The 24,177-nt window shown below is 41.8% G+C and overlaps 1 protein-coding gene across 1 annotated transcript in view; it reads left to right on the forward strand.

The window, feature by feature from the left end:
* NBAS (NBAS subunit of NRZ tethering complex) overlaps window positions 1-24,177 on the forward strand; it is a 389,024-nt gene that overhangs the window by 175,299 nt on the left and 189,548 nt on the right. The window contains exons 28-31 of the mRNA XM_056124489.1: window positions 685-807; window positions 13,242-13,344; window positions 16,286-16,515; window positions 22,685-22,797. Of these exons, the coding sequence (XP_055980464.1) occupies window positions 685-807; window positions 13,242-13,344; window positions 16,286-16,515; window positions 22,685-22,797 (569 nt within the window). The remainder of the gene's footprint in view (window positions 1-684; window positions 808-13,241; window positions 13,345-16,285; window positions 16,516-22,684; window positions 22,798-24,177) is intronic.

A 24,177-nucleotide genomic window follows, 5' to 3' on the forward strand; every position in this document is an offset into this window, starting at 1 on the left:
AGCACTCATAGCGTCAGGTAGCATAACCCATGAAACCTGTCTTCATGGAGAGGTTCTATAGGCTGCCCTGCCTTTCAGTAAGCCCAGTCATAGTTTATTGATAAATCTGAGTAAGATTTGGTGAGACAGATTAGGTGTATATAAAAGCTGTTGCCTAGTGAATGCAGTGTTTGAAGAGGATTCATTGCAGCTAAGAGAACATGATGCATCTTGCATCTTTACTGAACTAATTCTTCTGATTTTGAAACTTTATGATATTTCTGTGGTTCACCGATTCTAAAACCATTTGTGCAGTAGTTTTCTAGCAGACATGCCTATAATGAAAGAGTCAATAAGAATGTTACAAGTTAAATTTAGGTATTGAAAGGTAGATTCAACTTGTTCAATGGATGTGGTTTTTTTAGAATGGACCTTCCTTCTCATTGAAAGTTGCAGAGATGCTGAGAAAGATTTGCTATGTCTTACAAAATGTTATTCCAGGTATATTGTAATAAAAGTCAGTAGGGGGAATAAGACTTTGTTGATGAAAAATAATGTAAATAAGAAGATGGTTATTCTATATGCTTATTTGTACACTTACACACTTTAAGCACTCAGGTGCTACACGTGTATATGTGTATTTAAAATCCCTAGACTTTTCTGTTGATAGCAAGACTTGAAAAAAATTTCTTCTTTCACTTGCAGTGTGTCAGAGCTTCTGGAGAAACATGGAGTTGAGAAACCGATTTCGTTTGTTAAGAACACTCAGTCTAGCTCAGAAGAGGCACGCAAGCTGATGGTTCGACTTACCAGGCACACTGGTCGGAAGTGAGTGTTAAACAAGATTAATCAATACCAGTAAATGATTTTCATGGTGGGGCGGTGTAGGTGACATTCAGGCTTCTGGTGAGGCCCAAGAATGATATGAGGAACTAGGAATTGAACCCAGGCACACAATGTGTAAGAATAATGGATTTCCTGCTGTATTATTTCTCTGGCCTTGTAAATGAACTTTAAAAAAAATCATATTAGATTTTTTTTTTCTCGCAGAAGTATGGTAAGCTAGAACTTGAGAGATGGTATTATACCGCATGGCTCAAACCTGAGGTAGCCTCATGAGACTGCCACAAGTTTGATTCTGGCACTGCAGCTGGTCCCCTGAGGACCTCCCGGAATGATTCCTGAGTAAGTTGTTCTGGGTACCACTGGCATGGCACAAACAGAACCAAAAAAAAAAAAAAAGCAAAGAAGAAAAGGAAGAGGAAGAGGAGAAGGAGAATCAATAAAGCAGAACAGCAAAGAGGGAGACTGGGGGACTGGGGACAGTTGCTGAGGTTCCTAAAGTGATGTTGGCTGTTAACCTATAAGCTATTGTGTTAACCTATAGCTCGAGAGTGAAGTACAGATTTCGAGACTGGTGAGCTGTAGGTATGGATTTGAGTGTGATCTCTGTCCCTCCAGAGTCCCTCCAGATTCTCCTCTTCCCTCAGGATACAGCACAGAAATGTAAAGAAGGCCGAGGAAAAAAGGTCCTCGAAGCACCAGCACCAGAATTGTTAGTTCCATTTAAAATGAATTGAAATGGAGAGAACTTTTAGGAATCTTTTAAACACATTTTCCCTAACTTAGTTTTTAGAATTTAGAGTTTCATTTTGATCAGCATCAAATCAAATTCAGTGGTAGCCAGATGCTGTTGCAAATTCCTTTCTTTCCTTCAGGATCTAGCTGATCTCTGGCTCGTCTAGGAAATGTTTGGTCCCTCCAAGCAGAAATGAGCTCTTCTTGTTAAGAAATCCCCTACCACTTTGTGTCTGCCTTTCTTCTGTCTCCATCTCTTTCAACAGTACCCTTTAGTTACTGATAAATGAAACTTATGTTCCTTCTGCCCCATAAGCTTCTCCAGCCAAGTGTTGCAGTCAACATAGCCTTACTGTGGGACCTGACATAGCTAGCTCAGTAATGATTAAGTGGATGATCTGTAATGTTTTGACTTGTAAATCTTTTTTTTTTTTCTTTTGGGTAACACCCAGGAATGCACAGGGGTCACTCCTGGCTCTGCACTCAGAAATTACTCCTCATAGTGCTCAGGGGACGATATGGGATGCTGGGAATTGAACCTGGGTCGGTCGCAGGCAAGGCAAACGGCCTACCCGCTGTGCTATCACTCCAGCCCCCATTGACTTGTAAATCTTAAGATTTCCTTCCAACTTCAAAAATTAGTATTTTTAATCATGCTAACTACTCTAGAACCCGAATCCTGAGGAGAACATCTACGTATGGTATCTGCTTACAGTAAAAATGACTTTCAGTTATTCATGTATGTTCCCATGGCCTGGCCATCAATACTCGTGGAGTAGTCTTCTGCATGTGCTATGTGGTAACAGTTCTCAAAGAATCTGATAGGAATAAAGTTTTACCACCTGAAATGCAATACTTTATCTCGGTGAGATTCACTACCATTCAGCTATAGCTAATATGTCATGTTTGTATTCAGGGGTCTCTTCGTTAACTTGCAGGCCCCTTGTATGGCAGCTTTATTTTCTACCCTTGGTTCTTACTTACTGAACGTATTTGGAAAAAGGCAATAGTGAATAATTTATTTTAGTTAGAATCTATGGAGGTGCTGAACCAGTCGATCGTATTCCTCGTCAATGTTGTCAACAATGGCATCTTCCCATGTTGCCGCAATAGTACCAAAGAGTTCCCAGTTGGTGGTCGTTCTGGGAGTTCTCTTTTTGAACTTTGCAGCCCTTTCTCCCCGCTCTGTGAAGTAGAATTTTGCACGAAGGAGACGGTGGTCCGATCCCGTTCGAAATTTTGGGACAACAGCGACATCAGTCAGGCAAAACCGTCGATTGAATATGATGTGGTCTATTTCGTTGTGGAATCGTCCACCGGGAGACTCCCATGTCCATCGTTTAGATTCTGCCTTCTGGAACTGTGAGTTACCATGAATGGTCTTGGTCGACATGATGAACTCAGACAGTCTCTCACCCTGTTCGTTCCATTCTAGGCCATGGGTTCCGATGTGAAGTTCTTCAGCTGATCTTCTCGGTCCTATCTTGGCATTAAAATCACCCACAATGATCTTGTAGAAGGTGTGGTCTTCTTTATAGAACTTCTCTAGCTCCATGTAGAACTTCTCGATTTCTCTTTCATCATAATGAGATGTTGGTGCGTAGACAACGAAGATAGAAACTGCAGGCAGTGAGCCACATCTATTCAAATGTAAACGTCCGATTCGGGTTGTTAGGCATTCGAATGAATCAATGCTCTTGGCCAAGTTTGTGTTGACAAGGACACCAACGCCTCCAACACCTCTTTTATCGCATGTTCCGAGGAACAATTCTTCTCCAGTGTCGAAAACAGCATGGTGAGATTCGTGCCTTCTTGTCTCGGTCAGACCAATGATGTCGTACTTGATCATTCGCGCTTGTACCATCAGGTCCTCGATGGATGCATCTGATGCTAGCGTACGTGCATTGAAAGTACAGACGATCATTTTTGTCTTCCTTCGTTGTGGCAGCCTAGGTCGGCCTTGAGATTTTGTCGGCCTCTCCTTTCTCATCCTTCTCAGTGCTGCCATGTCGGTGAAGCCTTCAGGGTCAGGTGAATGAGACCAGTTGTAGTTACTGGTTTTGGCATATCGAATACACAGCGGATAGCTTGCCAGGCTCTTCCGTGCGGGCGGAATACTCTCGGTAGCTTGCCAGTCTTTCCGAGAGGTATAGAGGCTTTTGGGGTGACCTCTAATCCCCCTTGTAGGTGTTACCATATTTGAACCCTATCAAATATGGTACGACAATTCCAGAAGACAGGTATTTAGTGTCTTATGATGTGTCGCGCGGCCGCTTGCGGCCGCGCGGGTCCGGAAAGCGTCCTGGAGTGTGGCGACGGCTGGGTAGTGGAAGTAGTGTCGAGAGTGGAAGTCTGCCAGTGGGGTATTTATCTGGGTAGGGTGGGTCTCCTGTGCACAATTCGATCCCTGGGTGGTTGATGGAAGCAGACAGGGCAGGGTAGGGTGGGGCTCCTGATTAGAATCCCTTTGTCACCTGTGGTGGTGGGAGCAAGCAGAGAAGCTCTGTCCCTGGGTCCGGCAAGCCTGGAGTCCAAGGTCTCAGAGAGTTCCGCTTACCTTGTTCTGTGGGTCTTCAGTTGTGCGTGGGTCTCGGCCGGAGCTGCCGCGCGGGTCCGGAAAGCGTCCTGGAGTGTGGCGACGGCTGGGTAGTGGAAGTAGTGTCGAGAGTGGAAGTCTGCCAGTGGGGTATTTATCTGGGTAGGGTGGGTCTCCTGTGCACAATTCGATCCCTTGTTCTGTGGGTCTTCAGTTGTGCGTGGGTCTCGGCCGGAGCTGCCGCGCGGGTCCGGAAAGCGTCCTGGAGTGTGGCGACGGCTGGGTAGTGGAAGTAGTGTCGAGAGTGGAAGTCTGCCAGTGGGGTATTTATCTGGGTAGGGTGGGTCTCCTGTGCACAATTCGATCCCTTGTTCTGTGGGTCTTCAGTTGTGCGTGGGTCTCGGCCGGAGCTGCCGCGCGGGTCCGGAAAGCGTCCTGGAGTGTGGCGACGGCTGGGTAGTGGAAGTAGTGTCCACTACTGAATGTGCGAGGAACGCCAAGAGAGAGATAGCCACAAAAAGTCGCCTATCTTCGAAAACTCTTGAGCTAATTCGCCAGCGTGGTTTGGCGCATGCCTCAGGCAACCGCAAGCTAACGTCCGAGCTCGCAAAGCAGTGCAGAGATGCGATCAAGGAAGACCTCAAAGAGAGAAGAGCAGAAGTACTGGTAGATGCGGCAGAAGCCGGGAAAAGTATTCGTAACGCCCGCCTGTCCTTCGCCAACTATAAGACCAAGATGACTGCCCTCCGACGTCCTGATGGATCCATCACATCCTCCAGAACGGCAATGGAGAAGATTATCCATGACTTCTACTCAAATCTCTTCGATAGCCATGTCCACTTGCCGACATACCAAATTCCACAGGATGGGTATGTCGTTCCCAACGTTCTCCCTTCCGAAATCCGACACGCCATTTCGTCAGTAAAGAAGCAAACAGCACCCGGCCCAGACAAGGTCAGACCTGAACACCTGAAGAACCTGCCGTCAGTACTCATCAATACACTGGCTCGGCTCTTCACTCGCTACCTGTCTGAATGCAAGGTTCCATCTCAATGGAAAACCAGCAGGACCGTACTACTGTTCAAGAAGGGAGACATCCATGACATTGGCAACTATCGCCCGATCTGCCTATTGTCTGTCATCTACAAGTTGTTCACTCGAGTCATCCTGAATAGGATTGGCAGAACACTAGATGAAGGACAACCATGTGAGCAAGCAGGGTTCCGCAAAGGATTCAGCACCATCGACCATATCCACACGATAACCAAACTCATTGAGGTTTCTCGGGAGTTCAAGATGCCGCTCTGCTTAACGTTCATTGATTTAAAGAAGGCCTTTGATTCTGTTGAGACGGAAGCGGTCATTGAAGCCCTAGCCAATCAGGGCATTCAAGCCCAATACATCAGGATCCTCCGTGAGCTGTATTGCGGATTCACTACCAGGATCTCACCATTCTACAAAGAAGTGATCGTTGATGTCAAGAGAGGGGTGCGGCAGGGTGATACCATTTCACCAAAACTCTTCAGTGCCACCCTCGAGAACATCATGCGACGACTGGAATGGGAAGGAATGGGAGTGAAGATAGATGGTCGGCAACTACACCACCTCCGCTTTGCTGATGACATTGTTTTAATAACACCAAACATCAGCCAAGCGGCACAAATGCTGGCCGACTTTAACCGTGAGTGTGGAAAGGTAGGACTACAGCTGAATCTTACGAAGACAATGTTTATGAGAAACAGCCTTGTTCCTGACGCCCCATTCGCTCTCAATGGAACGACCATCTCCGAATGCAACAGCTATGTGTACCTAGGTCGAGAGGTCAACATGACAAATGACCTGGCACCCGAGCTGCGCAGGAGGAAGAGAGCGGCTTGGAACGCCTTCAAGAACGTCGAAGAAATAGCTAAGAGGACGAAGAACCTCCGGCTCCGGGCACATCTCTTTGATTCCACTGTTCTTCCTGCATTAACATATGCCTCAGAGACCTGGGCCCTACGCAAACAAGATGAGAACGCCATTCAGGTCTCCCAAAGAAGAATAGAAAGAGCTATGCTTGGAATATCACGTTTCACTCAAATGAGAGAACGAATCCGGAGTTCTGACATCCGTCGACGATCAAGGATCAGGGACGCTGTCTCTTTTGCCAAGGTGTCGAAAATCAGATGGGCTGGTCACGTAATGAGATTTAAAGACGACCGTTGGACTAGAGCTGTTACTGATTGGATTCCACGGGATGTCAAGAGACCGCGTGGCCGCCCACCTACCAGATGGTCAGACTTCTTTGTCAAGATCATGAACGATCGGTTTGAGGCCCTCCATGTTCCCGGAGCGAAGAGATGCCATTGGGCTACACTAGCACGCGACAGGGACAAATGGAGACGTTACTGGCGCCCGCTCGAGCAAATCGACGACTAACGGGAAGTTAAGTGAAGTGATTAAGTGATTAGAATCTATACTTATGGCTACCCATGTGTGAGAAAACATTAATGCCATCTGTCCCAGTGCTCCTGGCTTCCAGAAGAACAGCTGGACTGTGAAAACTTGAATTCAGCTAGAGAAAGTCTAGATCTGATTTAATGAAGCTGGTGCAAGATGGGCACTCATGTCATCGAACATTTCGCTTCTCTGTCTGCAAAGTTAACTCTGAGAGGAACCGCCAAAGGCTCATGTACCAGGGTCTAATGAGTGGTTCATTCAGACACTAACTTCACATATGTAGATTATTTTAATTGTATTTCATTAGGAATAAAAAGTGTTCCTTTATCTGTTATTGCACATGGAATAGAAGTAATCCTTCACTCTGTATACATTTAAATTGCCATAGGTAAATAAAATATAGGTTTATAAAAAATATAGGTGAGGTGCTGGAGTGATAGTACAGTGTAGAGGGTATTTGCCTTGTATGCAACGGACCTGGATTCAACCCCAGCACCCTTTATGGTCCCCCAAGTACTGCTAGTAGTAATTCCTGAGTGCAGAGCCAGGAGTAACCCTTGTATCACCAGGTATTCCCCCCACCCCCAAATAAAACAAAATATTGTTGGATTGTTGGTGAAAGGTTTGTGAGATAGTACAAGAGGTAAGGTGCTTGCATTACAAGTGGCCAGCCTGGTTTGATTCCAGATGCCACGTATGGTCTCCCGAGAACTGGCAGGAACACCCTGATAACAGCTAGGTGTGGCTTTCAAAGGAAGACAAAAAATTGCAGCTAGAAAATCACTGGAGGCTAGAATTTTCATAGGAATGACCCCACTAGATATTTTTCTCATCGCATACCATTATACAAACATAGTCTTATTTTCCTTGTTTGTAAAGCATATGAAAGGAAAGGGCGCATGTAAAAGAAACATCAGTTCCATATTTGACAAACACAAACAAAACAAAATCTACCTTTTTCAAACAATGCAATTCATGGTTATGGAGGACTTTTAAGACTCGATGGTAAACATAAATGATTCAAAACTAGTTTGTAGTCAATGAATTGGAACTTTTGAGAGAGGTATAATGATTTACAGTATTTTCTTTCATGATGTGGTAATAGTAAATATCTATAGGAAATCAAATTGTGTAACTTGAACTTTTTTTTTGTAGTTTTTTTTTATTAGTGAAACACCATGAGGTACAGTTGTAGATTTACAATTTTTTGTGCTTGGGTTTGATTATACAATGATCAGATACCCATCCCTCCACCAGTGCCCATTTTCCACCACCATGGATAATATACCCCCAACCCCCACTCCCCCATCACCCCCTGCCTCTGTGGCAGGGCAATCCCCTGTGTTCTCTCCCTCCTTTTGGGTGTTGTGGTCTGCAAAAGAGGCATTGAGTGGCAAACATGTTCAGTCCATAGTCCACTTTCGACATGCATCTCCCCTCCTGGGAGGGTCCTCCAAACACCCTTTATTTGGTGTTCCCTTCTCTGTCTGAGCTGCCCTTTCCTCTAGAATGCCCGACTGGCCACTAAGCTATGGAGTAATCCTCCTGGTGCTGATCTCAGCTATTCTTGGGTATTAATCTCATATTTTGTTACTTTATATCCCCCAGATGAATGCAATCTTTCTATGTCTATCCCTCTCTTTCTGACTCATTTCGCTTAGCATGATACTTTCCATGTTGTACCACTTGTATGTAAATTTCATGACTTCATCTTTTCTAACAGCTACATAGTACTCCATTATGCAGATGTACCAAAGTTTCTTTAACCAGTCATCTGTTCTTGGGCATTCAGGTTTCTTCCAGTTTCTGGCTATTGTAAAGAGTGCTGCAATGAACAAACAAGTGCAGATGTCACTTCGACTATACATTTTTGCCTCTCTGGGATATATTCCCAGGAGTGGTATTGCTGGGTCAAGTGGGAGCTCAATTTCTAATTTTTTGAGAATCGTCCATTACTGTTTTCCAGAAGGGCTGAACCAGTCGACATTCCCACCAACAGTGAAGGAGTGTCCCTTTCTCGCCACATCCGCGCCAGCATCGGTTGCTTTTGTTCTTTTGAATGTGGGCCAGTCTCTGAGGTGTGAGATGGTATCTCATTGTGGTTTTGATCTGCATCTCCCTGATGATTAATGATGTAGAGCATTTTCTCATGTGCTTTTTTGCCATTTGGATTTCTTCTTTGAGAAAGTTTCTGTTCATTTCATTGCCCCATTTTTGGATGGGGTTGGATGTTTTCTTCTTGTGGAGTTTAACCAGTATTTTGTATATCCTGGATATCAACCCCTTGTCAGATGTGTATTCGGCAAATATCCTTTCCCATTCTGTAGACTGTCTTTGTATTTTGGTCACTGTTTCTTTGGAGGTGCAGAAGCTTCTTAGTTTAAGATAGTCCCATTTGTCTATCTCTGTTTTCACTTGCTCAGCCAGTGGCGTGGCATCTTTGAAGATACCATTAGCTTCAATGGCATGGAGGGTTTTGCCAACTTTATCTTCAATGTACCTTATGGTTTCTGGTCTGATGTTGAGGTCTTTAATCCATTTTGATCTTACTTTTGTACACGGTGTTAGGCAGAGTTCTGAGCCCATTTTTTTGCATGTAGCCGTCCAGTGATGCCAGCACAATTTGTTAAAGAGGCTTTCCTTACTCCACTTCACATTACTTGCACCTTTATCAAAGATTAGATGAGCATATGATTGAGGGGAGATGTCAGTGTATTCAACCCTGTTCCATTGGTCTGCAGTTCTGCCTTTGTTCCAGTACCATGCTGTTTTGATTATTACTGCTTTGTAGTACAGTTTGAAGTTCGGGAGGTTGATTCCTCCCATTTTCTTTTTCCCAAGAATTGCTTTAGCTCTTCGTGGGGGCTTATTGTTCCATATAAATTTCAGGAGTGTTTGCTCCATTTCTTTGAAGAATGTCATGGGTATCCTTATAGGGATTGCATTGAATTTATACAATGCTTTCGGTAGTATTGCCATTTTGACAATGTTAAGTCTCCCGACCCATGAGCAGGGGATATCTTTCCATTTCCTCATGTCCTCTTTTATTTCCTGAAGTAGCATTTTGTAGTTTTCTTTGTACAGGTCCTTTACTTCCTTAGTTAAGCTGATTCCTAAGTACTTGATTTTCTGGGGCACAATTGTGAACGGGATTGTTTTTTCCATGTTGCTTTCCTCTCTCTCACTGTTTGAACTTTTATTTTTCATACTTACTACTTTTTTTTTCTTTTTTGGTTTTTGTGTCACACCCGGTGATGCACAGGGTTTACTCCTCTTGGCTCTGCACTCAGGAGTTACTCCTGGCAGTGCTCAGTGGACCATATGGGATTGTTGGGAATTGAACCCAGGTCCGCCACATCAAGGCAAATGCCCTACCTGCTGTGCTGTCTCTCCAGCCCCCAGACTTACTGCTTTTTATTTTTAATTTCTTTTCAACCGTTTAGCTCTTATTCATCTATATGTGTCACAACTTTCACAATACGTGTAAAAAATTGTCTCTCATCTGAGGTTTAAAGAAACATAGTAAGGAAAATGTTTGAAATCAATAGAATTTGATATATTGATTACTGGTTTAATCACATTTTAGTAGGGTAGGTCTGTTCAGATTTTATATTCACAGCTCAGTCTTCTTAAGTTGTGTGTCTCTAGTTTTCCATTTAAAAATTTTCTTTTTTCTTTTTGGGTCACACCAGACGATGCTCACGGGTTACTCCTGGCTCTCCACTCAGGAATCACTCCTGGCAGTGCTCAGGGAACCATATGGAATGCTGGGGATCGAACCTGGGTTGACTGTGCGCAAGAAAAACGCCCTATCCTTTGTACTGTCTCTCAGGCCCAAGTTTATCCATTTTTTAATCTTGTATTTTCAACTTATTATTGGGCAGTTCATACTACTCTCCTATAATTCATTTATTTCTCTAATTATATTGTACTGTTCCACCTCATTAAAAAATTTATTTTTAATTTCATTAAAGCTCGATTTGCTCGAGCGGGCCCAGTAACATCTCCATTGGAGACTTTGTTGTTACTGTGTCTGGCATATCGAATACTCTCGGTAGCTTGCTGGGCTCTCCGAGAGGGGCGGAGGAATCGAACTCGGGCTGGAGCGATAGCACAGCGGTAGGGTGTTCGCCTTACAAGCGGCCAACATGGCCGACCCGAGTTCGATTCCTCCGCCCCTCTCGGAGAGCCCGGCAAGCTACCGAGAGTATTCGATATGCCAGACACAGTAACAACAAAGTCTCCAATGGAGACGTTACTGGACCCGCTCGAGCAAATCGACGATCAACGGGAGGGCCTTTACCTTTACCTTCATTAAAGCATTCTGACTTACAAAGTTATTATAGTTGAGTTTTAGGTATACAGTATTGCAACACCGTTTCCACCACCAGTGTTAACTTCTTTCCACCAATGTTCCCAGCTTCCTGCCAACTTGCCCTCTTAATAGTTAACCTTCTAAGTTCATTTTTTAAAGTTTGAATCTTAAGCAAGTTGGAGTGTAGATAAACAAGTGGAAATACATTAAAAATCTTTTGCATTTCCGGACACATTTCTGCAAAAGCTGCTGGGTTTCGAGATGTGTTTCTGAGTCTCTGGGATCATGGCCGTTAAGCAGCTTGATCAGGAGCCAGAGAGGCCGTTCGTGGTCGACGACTTGGGGTCTTGTTGGGGTGGGAGGGAAAGGGCTGGCTCCACACCCATCCCGTGAGGCCCTACTTGTCTCGTCACTGAGGGCCCAAACCTGACTGTCCAATGGCCTCTGGTGGATGGCGGCCACCAAGCTGCCTAGGGGGAGCAGGTGGAGGGACAGCACCCTTTCCCCTCTGGGGTGGCCCCGCGACAGTAACCTCCTCTCTATATTTTGGGTTTAAGGTCGATTTGGGCATCCCCTCCCTTTGCATTACCTTATCCAATTATTCTAAATAGCACATATAACTGCTGCCATCCCATGTTTATCCTTCTACTTCTGGCTTACTTCATTTAGCTTGATGTCTTCCAGTTCCATCCGTGTTGCTGTGAATTGCATGATTTCATCATTCCTTACAGCTGTGTAGTATTCCATTGTGAATATATACCACATCTTTATGATCCACTTATCTGGTGGGCATCTAGGTTGATTCCAAATCTTAGCTATTTTACTGAGTGCTGCAGTGAATAATGATTTGCATATTGAGCTTTAGAGTTTTGTATATTGTGAAAATTAACTGAAACTAGAGTGTAGGAAAATATACTATTTATTTTCATACTTTTAAAAAGTAAGAAGTGGAATTACTGCATCATATGGGAGCTCAACAACTGTACTTACTGATTTTTAGTTTGTCCATTGTGTGTGTGTGTGTGTGTGTGTGTGTGTGTGTGTGTGTTGCTGGGATGGAACCCGGGATCTCACACATGCAAGGTAAAGGCTCTATCACTGAGCCACGTTTCTTATCCTGTTACTGCTTGAAACCAGGATGATGGGGAGTGAGGATAGTGTGGAGGTAAGTACTATTTTTCTACACTGCAGTTTCAGTTAATTCTCAGAATATACAAAAGTATGAAGCTTAGAGAGATTAAAAAACATTCAAACTCATACAGGTAATTGAGATTGTTTTTATACTTCTTGCTTTATTGCCTTTGTTTTATGAAAATTATCAAAATTAATCTCCTTTATTCCTTATCATTACTTCTAACTCTCATGTGGATTTTGGTAAGGAAATTGATATTCAGGATTTCCCCATGATTTGCTCACAGCTGTTGTGTGAAACTGTTGAAAACAAACTTTTCCTGCTTGCAGGGGTATCTGAATCGTAAATTCTCTACCTCTATTAACTGTGCCTACTGATGTAGAGTGGTACTTGACCAACCCGATTGCATAGGCCTCATGGCTTGTCTAACTTTGGTTTCTTGTGAGTCAATTCCTCTGACCTGGAGGAACTGTAAGTGAGCTTGAAAAGGTGATCCCAGGTTCATGTTTTGAGCCTCCTTGGTGTGGCCCCTGGTGTGACCATGACGTGCCACTGTGAACTGTGCCTCACAAATTGATACAAAAGTTGTTTGCTCTTGTAGGACATAGAACTTCCCATACCAGATGGGATGATTAATCCCTTGAAACTACCCTAAGAGGCTCTGTCTTCTGTCACCTGGGGAGAAGATTTCTTAATCCTACAGGGCTGTCCTATGGAGTATTGCAAGAACCCCACTGCCAGGCCCACACTTGGTTTGTCAAGAGCTAGATTCCCAGCTCTGCGGTGATGGCCTGCATGAAATCTAGATGCTGTCCAGTATGCACACAGAGTTGATAGTAGCCCCATCCCCTGCTGGCCACTGGCAGAGTGATGAAGACAGACTTCACGAGGAAGGATCTCATCTCCAAAGTGTTTTTCTGCTGTATCACATCTGTTACATCTTTGAAGCTCACTGCTGTCTGAGCTTTGCCAGTGTTTACTGCCCTTTGGGTTGTATATCTCGGCAGCCCATGGCTGACAGCCCTGGTGGTCTCTCTGACTGTGATACGGAGTTGCCCAACATTCTGTTTTCTAACAGGCTTCTCCTGAACATTCAGAGAAGACATATTCCTGTTGCTTCTTTGGAACCACGTGTGTCGGATATGCGTATCTTTTTGTTGTGTGCTTGTATGCGTGTGTGCGTGTCTCTGTGTTTGCTTTAAACTTTTTGCCAATCCCGAGGAGAGACCTCACCAACTGTTTTCTTTCTCTTCTTTCTCCAGGCAGCCTCCTGTCAGTGAGTCACATTGGAGAATGCTGCTGCAAGACATGTTAGCGATGCAACAGAATGTGTACACCTGCTTAGATGTGGATGCTTGCTATGAGGTAATTTCCATGTGTAAATGATTGCCTTTTTTCTATTTGCTTGTTGCATTATTCCTTTTCTGTGAATTTTGGGCTGCACACAGCTGTGCTTGGGGGAACTATTTTAGATGTAGTGCTTGTTGACCCTCTGGTGCCAGGAATCATCCCCGGGACTGCTGAATTGAAGCATGCACTCTGGTCTGTTTTGTGTGTTTGGCTTTTGGACCACATCTGATGGTACTCAGGGCTTACTCCTCGCTCTGTACTGAGGAATCACTCTTGATAAGGCTCAACAGACCATGTGGGGTGCCAGGGATTAAACCCTGGCAGGCCATGTGCAATGCAGGAGCCTTGCCTGCTCTACTATTTCTCTGACCCCGCATGTCAGTCTTTTGATCTATCTTCTCTACCTGGTTGTTAACAATTTTCATGTTGGAGTCAGAGGTTATTGGGAGAAACTTCACTCCATGTAGTTCTTGTGAGTAGAAGCTGCTGATTAAAATAGTGCTTTGTTCTTTTCAGCGCCTTCATGATTGACCTCTTATCTACCTATGGTCTTTGCTACACTATTATAGGGTCAGTCTCAGCAAACTGAACTGTAATGACTCCTCCTACTTTCCATAGCTCTTGTGATCAGTAAGACTTATTTCAAACTCCTGTGAAAAGTCTTCAGATCTGTCCTAAATTCATCCCTGTTGAATCACAACAATATTAGCTTGTCCCTTTTCTTTTGCGTCTCTTCCTAATTTACCCTGGGCCAGATTATTTTTCTAAAATAGACCTGCTTAAATTTTGCTGCTTATTGCATATCAAAAGCAGAGAGCATTCATACTTCTTGGAAAAAGAATCTATACTGCTTGGAAAGCCATAGGTCCTTCTGCTTCCTGTCAATTCTCACCTTTGCCATTTTCTACCATGCCCTGTGTTCCAGCAGCATGCCATTAACTATCAGGATTCTTCTGTCCACTCTGCTTGCCCAAGGTTTTGTGAGTTTGCATGTATTGTTTTCTTTATTTGGAATGCATTTCTCTTTCCTTTATTTGAAAGTGCCTTATTGGAAATTATCCAAAAAGATAATTTCAGGACTCAGTTATGCCTTTAGGATGTCTTCCTTGGTCTCATAGAATTTTTTGTAGAACAAGGCATATGAAAACACAAATGCAGTTTACTTGTTCATGTGAATGTTTTTTCTGCTTAGTCATGAGCTCCTAGGTAGTTGTTGTCATATTATATTTACCCTCATATTCTCCAGTGCTCAATATAATGTTTGGGATATAAGTTGTTTACTTGGGAAATGGTTATTAATTGACTAAGAGTCGACCCCTGGAGAATAAAGTCAGAAACTTGGACGATAGGAATATTGCCACCACATTACTTTTTAACAACATACAGTATGAAATTAAGATCCCACTTGAATTTTCCTCTTAAATAAGCTAGACAAAGGATTATATATAATGTTTCTCATGTTGGTTTGCTCTGGTATCACAAAGTATGACCCAATGTATAAAATGAGATTTAGAAAAAGTATTCTTTATTTATTGAAATTGGTTGGTGTTTTAATTTAGGTGACTTTAACAGAAGAATACCAATGTAGACTTTAATGAAATGAATTGTTTTGTTTTATATATAAATGTATATACATATATATACACACATATGTATATATAGATGCATATATACACATACACTCATATATGCATGCACACATGTATTGGTTTGAGGACTGTAATTTTTATTTTGGTTTTTGTGTCTCACTTGGTGATGCACAGGGGTTCCTCCTGGTTCTGCACTCAGGAATTACTCCTGGCGGTACTTAGGGGACCATATGGGATGCTGGGAATTGAACCCGGGTTGGCCGTGTGCAATGCAAACGCCCTATCTGCTGTGCTATCACTCCCAGAGGACTGTACTTTAACAGTGTTTAAGCACTACTCCCAGTATGGTACTCATAAGCTGCTTCTGGTGTCTCTGGAGCTGACCATGTGGTGTCTGGAATTGAGCTCAGGGCTCCTGCATGCAAAATATGAGCTCCAGCTCTTTGCCAAACCTTTGAGCTATCTCCGTGATCCTTAAATTGTTCTTTATTTGTCTTTTTTAATTGCTGAAATGTGTGCAAAGTTTATATTGATGATGACAGTTTCGCATCTCATACAAATGTCATTCACTTCTCCTTTTGCTTCTTGAGGGAAAGTTGAAATACAATTTCAAGAAGAAAATAATAAATATGCACATGGGTTCAAACCTAATTGTCATTATGTTATCTAAAATAGTGTTTCTAAGTTAAAATGGTTTTTCTTTTGTATTTTTCTGTTTTTGATTCTGACTGGAAATTTGCAGCAAACATTTTGACTATTCCTATGTAATTATAACAGCTTGATAAATTTAATAGTTTTTTGTTGTATTTAACTCTGTATTAGGCTTTGCTATTTTAATAACTTCATTAGTTGCTCTTCTTCAAGGAAACTGTAATCGTTTGAAATAGTTTAAATGAGGTTAATGTACTCCTGCAAATATTTTAAAATATTATTTTAGTACCTTTTAACATTGTAATTCCCTACTGAATTTTGTCCATTACGTTTTGTTACCCTTAAAAATACATAGGGTGTTTTTTAGGGTAAATACTTGGATAACGTATTTATTTGCCTTGCATATGGCTGACCCTGGCTGTGATCGCAGGAACTACATTTGGCTCTCAGAGCACTGCCCTGAGAACATAGCCCAGAGCAAGCCCTGAGCACAGATGGGTATGAGACAAAACAATTGAGGTGAAATCTGTAAATCTAGAAATTACCATCCTGTAGTATACAATTCATTGTTATTTAGTACTTTTACAAATTGTATCCTATCTCTGCCTCTAGGGTAGATGGCCTTTTAATCTCTTATGATTACCAGAGGTTTTCTTTGTGTTGAGAACTGAATTCTTGCTCATCAAACATTAATTCCAATTTCTTCTTTTCCCCAGATCTTTACAGAAAGCCTTCTTTGTTCCAGTCGCCTTGAAAATATCCACCTGGCTGGACAGATGATGCACTGCAGTGATGGTTCAATAAATCCTCCTCCTAGTGGAGTCCATAAAGGGAAAACCCAGTACAGGGTCAGTTACGAAAAGAGTATCGACTTAGTGTTGGCTTCCAGCAGAGAATACTTCAATTCGTCCACGAGCCTCACTGACAGCTGCATGGATCTGGCCAGGTAGCGGGATTCCATTGTCCTCCATAAGAGGGAGGTGGGAAGTCAGGACAGACGGTTCTGTTGTTTTATTATTTTTTCACCCCAGAATATCACAAATGCAGATTGGTAATTTTCAGTGGATGTAGTTATCTATTGCTACAATACAGAAAGGGAGCAATTTTATTAGGGATAACCTAATCGCTTTCTGGTGACCTTGTTTCTCCAGCATGCTTTTCCTCTGTCTTTCTTGGTACCAATAAGGTAGAACTTCTCTTCTGTTGGGAGAGATTCCTGTGATATCCAGAGAGCAGATTTCAAAGATTTGAAAAAATTTCACCATATTTAGATGATTTTTTTTATCTTTTATATAGATGACTTCCACTCTGTTTAGGGATGGAGCACTTAATTAGATGATTAAAACTCAAAATTCCCTTCCAGTAGAACTTTTTAGACTCTTTAGATGTCAGTTCCTTTCATGGCCTGTTGTACTAATATTTTAGTCTGTTGCTAATGTTTAACATAACAAAGGAAAGGAAGATAATGTTCATAATCTTAAATTCTCAATATTTTAGATACATAACACTCTACTGAGTCTTTCAAGAATTTCTTTATTATTTAATGGTGTTTTAAAGTTAATAGGTATTAAGTTAAGAACCCAGTGCATTTTGTTCAGTAAGTTTTGGTGCGTTCTCGTCCTTGGAGATTAGCCTGCATCTGGACCTGAGATCTGGACTCTTGGTTTTGTTCTCTTTGAAGAAGCCCATGTTCTCTCTGTCTCTCTCCCTCTGTCCCCTCTCTCCTTCCCTTCATATTTCTCTAAAGAAAACCATTTTACTTTAAAGAAGGCTCAAGTATATAAATGTATCTCCTCCGTACCAATGAATCTTCAGAACCTCAAAATGATAATCTTACTTGTTCTGTATTCTAGAAACTAAAAACTGACTTTGGATTCCATCTTGGTCATAAGCCAGGATGCTTGTGTGTTTGACCACTGTTTCCAAACTCTCTTGTGGTTTGTCCTCCAATAGTATTTCTCCTTCAGTTCAGAATTGGGTCTGTTCTGTCCTCTTTTCCTTAGCCTGAGATCTTTGTTCTAAAACCTGTTTTGCATTTTCTTGCTCAGAGCTGTGCTTATTCCCAAAATTTACAGAAATAATTTTCATCCTTGTTTTAAGGCAGTTTTTTTTTGAGAATCTGGCATTTTCTTGCAACTTTTGAATTTATACTTTTTGATCAACAAAACAGAAGAAAGTTGGAGACACCTTTAGTACAAGGTGACTCTAACCTTGTGAATTATTTGGTAGCTTTTTTGTACTGTGTTCCATTTCCCAACACATTATTCTAATTTTATCCTGTAATCTTAGATCTTTTATTAACAACCTGCAGAGCTACAGAGTCTTTGCATTTTATTTGACAGTGAATCATTTATTCTTTATTTAAATAAATGAGATGTTTTGGACCAAATCATTCTCTGACTAGTTGTTTTGCATTAATACTCATGTACAGTTTTGTAAGAGTGAGGTACCATATGTGCTTTTCTCCTGTAGACATGCCATTGTATGCAGCCCCTGAATATTGTCTTATGCCTTCAAGCATTGTGCTGAATTGTTGCATTCATTCAGCCCTTTCTGAACTGCCTTTGATTGCTTCTGAGTTTCCAGACTGTTTTCATTGTTTGAGAAGCAACAGAGAGTGAGGATGAGATAGATGCCTGTGTGCGAATCCAGCTAACTCCTATGTGACTGTGGGCCAGTTATCATCCTCATCTGTAAAACAGCGTAGTAGGCTTACTTCCTTGGGCTATTGTAAAAACTATGTATGGAACTGGCTACATATTTAGTTTGTGAACTGGTTACAGTTGTTACTTTCATTTATACAGTACAGAGTGGTATTGCAGGATCAGTAGAGAAACACATAATTTTGATATGTGCTGCTAAGTGATACCAGTTTATTTCCTATTAACAGGACACCAAAGTGCCACTTCTTTAAACTGTCAATCTTTCTAATTCTGCCTTGTGAACATTTGCATTTTCAAGGGCAGAATTTCATCTAAAGGCTTATTTCTCCACTTCTTAGTCCTTATACATTTAAAGAGTCATCTTAAATTTACTTCCCAATAATCTTTCTAGTCATTTTGTATGGACACAGTAAGAGATACTTTAACGCTTAAAGGGTAGCTCTCCTGGGGACATCTTGATATATATCTCAGACTACAGTCCTCAGGCCAGGTTCGTCCCTCCTAACCCCAGCAGGATCCTTGTCCAGTCACTTCTCTTTGGGTCATGACAGAATTTGTCCATGATCGTGTTCTTATTATAAGTTTTATGGTGCTTGGTCCTTCCTGTTTTGATGCCAGGGTAGCTAGCTTATAGCTTTCCCTGGGTACATCCAGTCCCTTTGTCGGGACCCTGCTTTTTGGTTGCTAGGAACTGAGGGCAACTGAGGCTTAAGTTCAGTGAATATGACAGTTGCCCAGGAGTAAATTTCTGTGTCTGAACAAAAAGGACATTGCTCTAAAGTAAACTATGCAAAGGACATGAGGGAAAGAGAAGAGCAATATTTCACTTACAAAATCCAGAGTCCTTAGAAGGATCTGACCTTACAAGTCACAGGGTCTGATTTGGGGATATAAGTGATTAACCAATAGGGGAAGCAGAGCACAGAGAAGTTAAAGATAAACACACAGGAATGGGAGTGCCTCTAGAGCACGGTGATGAGCGTAACCCTATAAACCTAAGCTCTCTGCGGCAAGGGAGCAAGGACAAACCAATGTTATCTTACAGTTTCCCATACTTCTCTATGTTTTTGCTGTGTGTGTGTGTGTGTGTGTGTGTGTGTGTGTGTGTGTGTGTGTGTTGGGGTCACACACTCTGCAGTGCTCGGGACTTTCTCTTGGCTCTGCTCTCAGGGATCACTCCTGGCAGACTTGGAGGCACTAGGTGCTGCCAGGGATTGAGCTGAGTGCAAGGCAAACTCCCTGCCTGCTCTACTCTCTCTACAGCCCTGCTCATATTCTTCTTTACTGCTTTAAGAGTTTCATGTTTTTCTATTTTTTTCTTTATTTTTTCTTACTTTTTTTTTAAAAAACAATGTAGGAGTACTGCTATTTATTCAGTCATTGATTAACCTAATTGAACTGGGCATGGACTCCGCATTACTTATTTTTAATTTTTTTAATTGAATATTCGTGAGATAGATCATTACAAAGCTGTTCATAACTGGGCTTTAGTCATACAATGATCCAGCACCCATCCCTCTACCAGTATCCCTTTCCCACCACCAATGTCCCCCTTTCCCCCACCAACACCCCCCCTGGACCCCTGCCTTCCTCAGCCTCCCTCTATGGGAGGCACTTTCCTTCTTGCTTTCTCTCTCCTTTTCCTTCTGTGCATTGTGGTTTACAGTACAGGTGCTAAGAGGTCATGGTGTTTATTCAGGGCATTTGGTATTTTTACCAAGATGGTAAGGCTGGAATAGCTTTTCAATTGCGTGCCTGTTTTGGGGTTTGGATGTGACTGCCAAGGCCTCCAAAAGTACAGGGAGTTGGGGAGAACCAATTCTGAGAGAGCCTGGAGATTTCAGTCACAAAACCCGAATACCCAAATTTTCAGCAGGTTATATCTTGGTGACGTCCATCCTGAGATGGTGGAGTCAGGCCCTGGGTATGGTGGCAATTTTAAATTGTGGAAGCAATGACTGCTGGGGGCTCTGCTTGGGCAGGCACCAGGCCAACCCTCCCTCCTTCCAGTTTACCCCAGTCTGTTCAGCCATGTGTGGGTCTGAGATTAACTGTGACTTTTGATCTCTTTCAAGATTTATCTATGGGTCTGTGAAATGAGGCCAATAAATGAGCTTGTATAACTGAGTCGGAGGTGGTTTATGGGCATGGTTCCCGCATTCCTAACTTTTGTCTGTTTACTTTGTTTTCTTGGTAAACTTGGTCCCAAGGTGTTGGGGTCTGGCCAAACGCACAGCGGCAATTTTGGGGTATCAGGAAGCCTGAAGGCAATTTTGGGGTATCAGGTTGCTGATATACTCACCCCACAGATACAAATTGACCTGTTGGTGGCACCATACCTCCAAGTTTCATGTTTTTCATAAAAAACTTTACCCCATTTGGAGTGTAATTGGGTATAATGATTGTGGTAGCTGTTTAGATTTATTTTCCCGACAAAGTCACTAGTTGTTGTTTTAACTTCAACAAAACTTACACGTACTTTCTTCTCTCAGTGTTAACGCAAAGAGAATCATGTTTTCTTAGACCATGTTATTGAACTTGACAAACTTGTTTAAAAATAGTCCTTTTTCTTGTTTCACAAGGGTTTGCCTTTTTGTTTCAGATGATGAAAATTTCAAGTAGAATAGCTTTTGAAACTGGAAATAGTGTTTGACTTAAATCACTTTGGCAGGTATTCCCAGTTATTATTTAAAAAATAAACACACACACACACATGCATATGTGCGCACGCGCGCACACATACACACATACACATATATGCTTCCTATATTAAGGTGAACATGCCTAAATTTTAAAATCTTTTTAAAATTTAAAAATCTCAAGGTATTCACTTTGATTTTTTAAAAGATGTTGCATATGTGAATACAGCTTAATTTTAAAAGGTATTATATATGTATGGGCTGGAGCGATAGCAGAGCAGGTAGGGCATTTGCCTTGCATGCAGCTTTCCTGGGTTCGATTCCTCCATCCTTCTCGGAGAGCCTGGCAAGCTACTGAGAGTATCCCACCCGCACAGTAGAGCCTGGCAAGCTCCCTGTGGCGTAATCGATATGCCAAAAACAGTAACAAGTCTCACAATGGAGACATTACTGGTGCCCGCTCGAGCAAATCAATGAACAAAGGGAGGACAGTGCTCCAGTGCTACAGTTATATATGTATAATGTGATACAAAGACTGTGACCTTTGAATTGTGTATATTAAAATGTTCACAATTATAGAGGATACAGAAAATAACGCATACACCTGTAATGCTTACTTATTCATTTGTTTTACTTAATGCTTTTGGCTTTGGGGCCACACTGGAAGAGGCCATGGGTCACTCCTGGTGGTGCTCAGGGCACCCTGTGGTACTGTGGGATTCTGCAGTGCTGTTCGAGGGGGTTGAACCTGGCACTTTGTGTGGGGTGCACATGCTGCAGCCCTCTGAGTCATTCTCGAGCCTTTTATCTGTTACTCTATGTTTTTAATTGAGGAAGCAATATATCAAAAGGCTCTAGTAGATAATAATTATTCTTCCTTGCATCAATTGTTGCATCTTTTCTTAAGTCACAAATAAAGTCCTTATTATGTACATAGTTTTCAGTATCTCCCCCGTATCATTTTCAGTTCATATAGAAAATTTTCCTTTGACCACATATAGGTTTGTTTCAGTTCTCTTGTGACAGCTATAGACTATTTTACATACTTGGTTTTAATTGATATGTTTGCTTTAAAAATCCTGCAGTGCTATTTTTTTTAAAATACTAGTGTGCTGGGGTACCATAGGATGCTGTGGATCAGACAGGGCCTCCTAATACCTACAAGGCTGAGTGCAAAGCAAGCTTCTTGCCTGCTATTTGAAGTCATTTGCAGCCTAAGAGGTTTCATTTTTTACATTTGAATTAGCAGTAAGTATTAGCGTTCACCTAATTTAAATCCTGTAAATTTGCAAGAGCCAACACAGTCCCAGGTCCGTTGCCCTAGATACCTACCTGAGATGGTCCTTTTCTATCAGAAGACTATCCCTTAGGCAGTCTTACAGTTAATCCTTTTTCTCTCCTTTTGGGAGACAAGGTTATGACTAAACCAAGATTCTCTCATTTTTTGTTAGAAGACTAACTGCGTATTATCCCAATTTTGTCCTTTCCCTTTGGAGTCAGCAGTAAAACCCCCCGAAGCTCATATTTAACATATCTTGCTTCATATATACCAAGGAGCCATTTATACACTATCAGTGAAATCCTCGGAAATAACTCACCTCTCTGCGCTTCAATTTTGGCTTTCTTGAAAGCAAATGATGCTATTTACTTATCTCATGAGCTTGCTATAAGGATTAAGTAAGGTCTCAGAAAGCATCCAGCAGAATGCTTGACATAGGTTAGGTCTTTTATAGTATGTGTTGAAGTTCATGTTCTTGAAGTATTTAGACATAGAACTTGGTCAAACCTGCTTTTTCTTTTTCATTCTTCCTAGGTGCTGCTTACAATTGATGACAGACCGACCAGCTGCCATTCAAGAGGAACTAGATCTTATCCAGGCTCTTGGATGCCTCGAAGAATTTGGGGTAAAGATCCTACCATTGCAAGGTAAGTTTTCTTCACTTAGTGTTGCTCCATGGTTAATTTCTTTTGCTTTTGCTTACTAATAAGGTTGCATTTTGGTTTCCTCAACTAAAGAATGCTTTCTCAGGACCCTGTGGGATGACTCAGTAAGGAAAAGGTTACCTGCCTTGCAAGTGTAAGATAGTGAGTTTGAAACGGGTTGCCCACATGTGTCCGGCATGACCTTGTAGTTGGCGCCTTTTTATCGATGAGAGAATGTGTGATCTCTGATGCACTGAGTCAAGGTGTGTGTGCACTGCACCTAAACTTTGTGCCCCTCAGCAAGTATTACAGCTGAATTTAAGTACGCACTCTAGTGGGGGTGCAACCTTCAGCACGCATTACAATCAACATACGGGAGAGCACCACAGCTCAGTGTATGTGGCCAGCCAACGTGTGCGCAAGTGCTGCAGTGAATGTATGCGACGATGGCCAGTTGTACAAGTGCCATGGCCAGATGTGTCACAGCCCCATGTGTGGCTCAAGTGGAAGACTCCATGCAAGGCTCCGGGTTCAATTCCTGGCACCCCATGATCCCCTAGTACAGTTGGATGTTGTCCTAGTGGAACCTGAGCACTTTTCACAACAATTCAAGACCAGACAGTATAGCCTTGGTCATTTAACCTAATAGCAAAAGAATTCTACTCTCTACCCTATTTTTCAAACGATTTGTTTTTAAATAGAAAAAACATTATTTAAGGCAATGACAGTTTTTTTTTTTTAAATACTCAAGTAGTACATACACAAGTAGCAAGAAGGAGCTGGCATAGCTGGACATCCTGGCATATATTTTAACATATTAAGGCCTTGTTAAATGAAGTTAGAGTTTGCAAGTGCTACAGAGAAAACACATGGAAAAAAATTTATTTCATTGGTGGCTAAGAATCTAATAAGAACCTGGAATTATTTTTGAAAGATCAATAATTACCAAAGAAGGTGTTAGCTGATGAAGAAGAATCTTGCAAAATCAAGTTTTAAGAGAAACTTGATTTTTTAAGTACAAAAGGCACATTCTAGAAACTTGAATACGTTGGGTATTAAGAGAATTATAGATATGTTGTTCAAAGTGGATAAACTTGAAGTTAAAATATGAATAATTTCTAGAGCAGGTCTATGAATTTGCATGTATAATTATGCATTATTATGCATGTCTTGAGATTATACTCAACAATATTATGTACTTCAGAGTTATGAAAAGACTAGATTTTAGGTTCTTATCACAAAAAGCAATGCTAATAAAAAGAAGTACAATGAAATTTTAGCGGAAACAAAAAATTATGCAAACCTTCCATCACAAATCTTTTTTTTTTCTTAACTTAAGTTCACATTTATGATAGAAAATAGCCTTAGTAAAGGAATATTTAG

The sequence above is a fragment of the Sorex fumeus genome, unplaced genomic scaffold (genome assembly GCF_029834395.1).
Source record: "Sorex fumeus unplaced genomic scaffold, SorFum_2.1 ptg000006l, whole genome shotgun sequence".
Classification (NCBI taxonomy): Eukaryota; Metazoa; Chordata; class Mammalia; order Eulipotyphla; family Soricidae; genus Sorex; species Sorex fumeus.